Raw genomic sequence first — 1,604 nt, forward strand, 5'->3', positions numbered from 1 at the left:
CATACATATACACACGCACACATACATACATATACACATGCACACATACACACATACATATACACACATATACACACGCACACATACATACATACATACACACACATTACCCAATCTTGCAAGTGAATTGTCATGCAACAATGTTTGGCACCATAAGTTTAAGCTGTCACAGTTGAGTGAACATGCCCAGTGACAATCCGAAACAATCAAGGTTATCAGATTTTGTATTCTTTTATTCTTTTACTTGTTTCGGTCATTTGACTGCAGCTCTGCTGTAAACTTACCCGATCTTGTAAGTGAATTGTTGTATCCAAAGACTCACTTGAGCCTGACATATTTTGATCATGGCTGCAGTAGAATAAAGTTGTCCACCTGAAGAAAAACAAAGAGAGAATATATTAGTTTAGCCACAAATTATCAATAAATAGATATCTATCACTATGGAGAGAAATAATATATTTATATTTGTGTATCTACGAAATTATAGAAATAAATAGATATTTTACCACATAGACTCTTTTCTCTCATAAAAATATATTGGAAATAGATCTCACATTGATTTTGATTAATGATTATTCTAATAGATTATTCCAATGGAACAATTCATTGAATAAATAGCAGAATATTCCAATACTTTGGAGAAGATAATATAGCTTAAAAAGTGATGAGAATGACATCACTTCAAAAGGAATACATTTTCAAAGAAATAAATACTTCTACATTAAGTGATAAATCATGAGCCAAAGATGAACACTAGTGTTTTAATTCTAATTTTGAAGTCATGTGTAGTGAGATGCTTTCTTAAAAACCTATTTAGGTAAATAATCCTTGTAAACATAAATTATTATGACATACAACAGCATTAAATAACTAAACTTTTGCACAAGTCACAAGATAAACCCAGTCAGGGCTTGTCTGGCTTCTGATTTAAATATTTCATCAACATGGCTTCAGATTTAAATATTTTATCAACATATAAGGAGTGGTTGAAAGCTGATGAATACAACCCCAGAACATTAATAATATTTACTGTCTCAAGTCTTTATGGGCAAAATAGATGGTGTGAGTGTGTGGTGGAGATAAATCAAGCAGAAACACTGCCATATTTACATATATTTATATATACAAACATAGATTATTCATTGGTAAACCAGGGAAAATGAGACAGGCAAATACTAAGGAAGGTAGAACCTTAAATATAAAGAGAGAGAGAGAGAGAGAAAGAGAGGGAGAAAAAGGGAGAAAGAGAGAGGGTGAGAGAGAGAGATGAGTTGATAGACATTTAGACAGGTATCCAGAGAAGATGAGCAACAAACTGATGGAAACGAACTAAATGTCATCATCATCATCATCATCACTGAATGCCCGTCTTTCATGCTGTTGTGGATCGCACGCTTCAATAGGATCTGATGAATTGGAAGACTGAGTCACTCTTCAATATCTGCATTGGCTAGATGCCTGCAGTTGGGGGTCCTTCCTCATACCAACCACTTTACATAGTGAACTGGGTGCCTTTTTACTTTATTTTTTTTTATGCGCTGGCACTAGTAAAGTTATCATGTAATTCACAAGGCTTAGAGACTGCTTGACTGAGTAGGAATTTA

At 33.7% G+C, this 1,604-nt stretch overlaps 1 protein-coding gene across 1 annotated transcript in view; it reads right to left on the reverse strand.

Moving 5' to 3' along the window:
* LOC106873756 (calcium permeable stress-gated cation channel 1) overlaps nucleotides 1-1,604 on the reverse strand; it is a 70,731-nt gene that overhangs the window by 19,113 nt on the left and 50,014 nt on the right. The window contains exon 5 of the mRNA XM_052968506.1: nucleotides 285-372. Coding sequence (XP_052824466.1) covers nucleotides 285-372 — 88 coding nt within the window. The remainder of the gene's footprint in view (nucleotides 1-284; nucleotides 373-1,604) is intronic.

Source organism: Octopus bimaculoides, chromosome 6, assembly GCF_001194135.2.
Source record: "Octopus bimaculoides isolate UCB-OBI-ISO-001 chromosome 6, ASM119413v2, whole genome shotgun sequence".
Classification (NCBI taxonomy): Eukaryota; Metazoa; Mollusca; class Cephalopoda; order Octopoda; family Octopodidae; genus Octopus; species Octopus bimaculoides.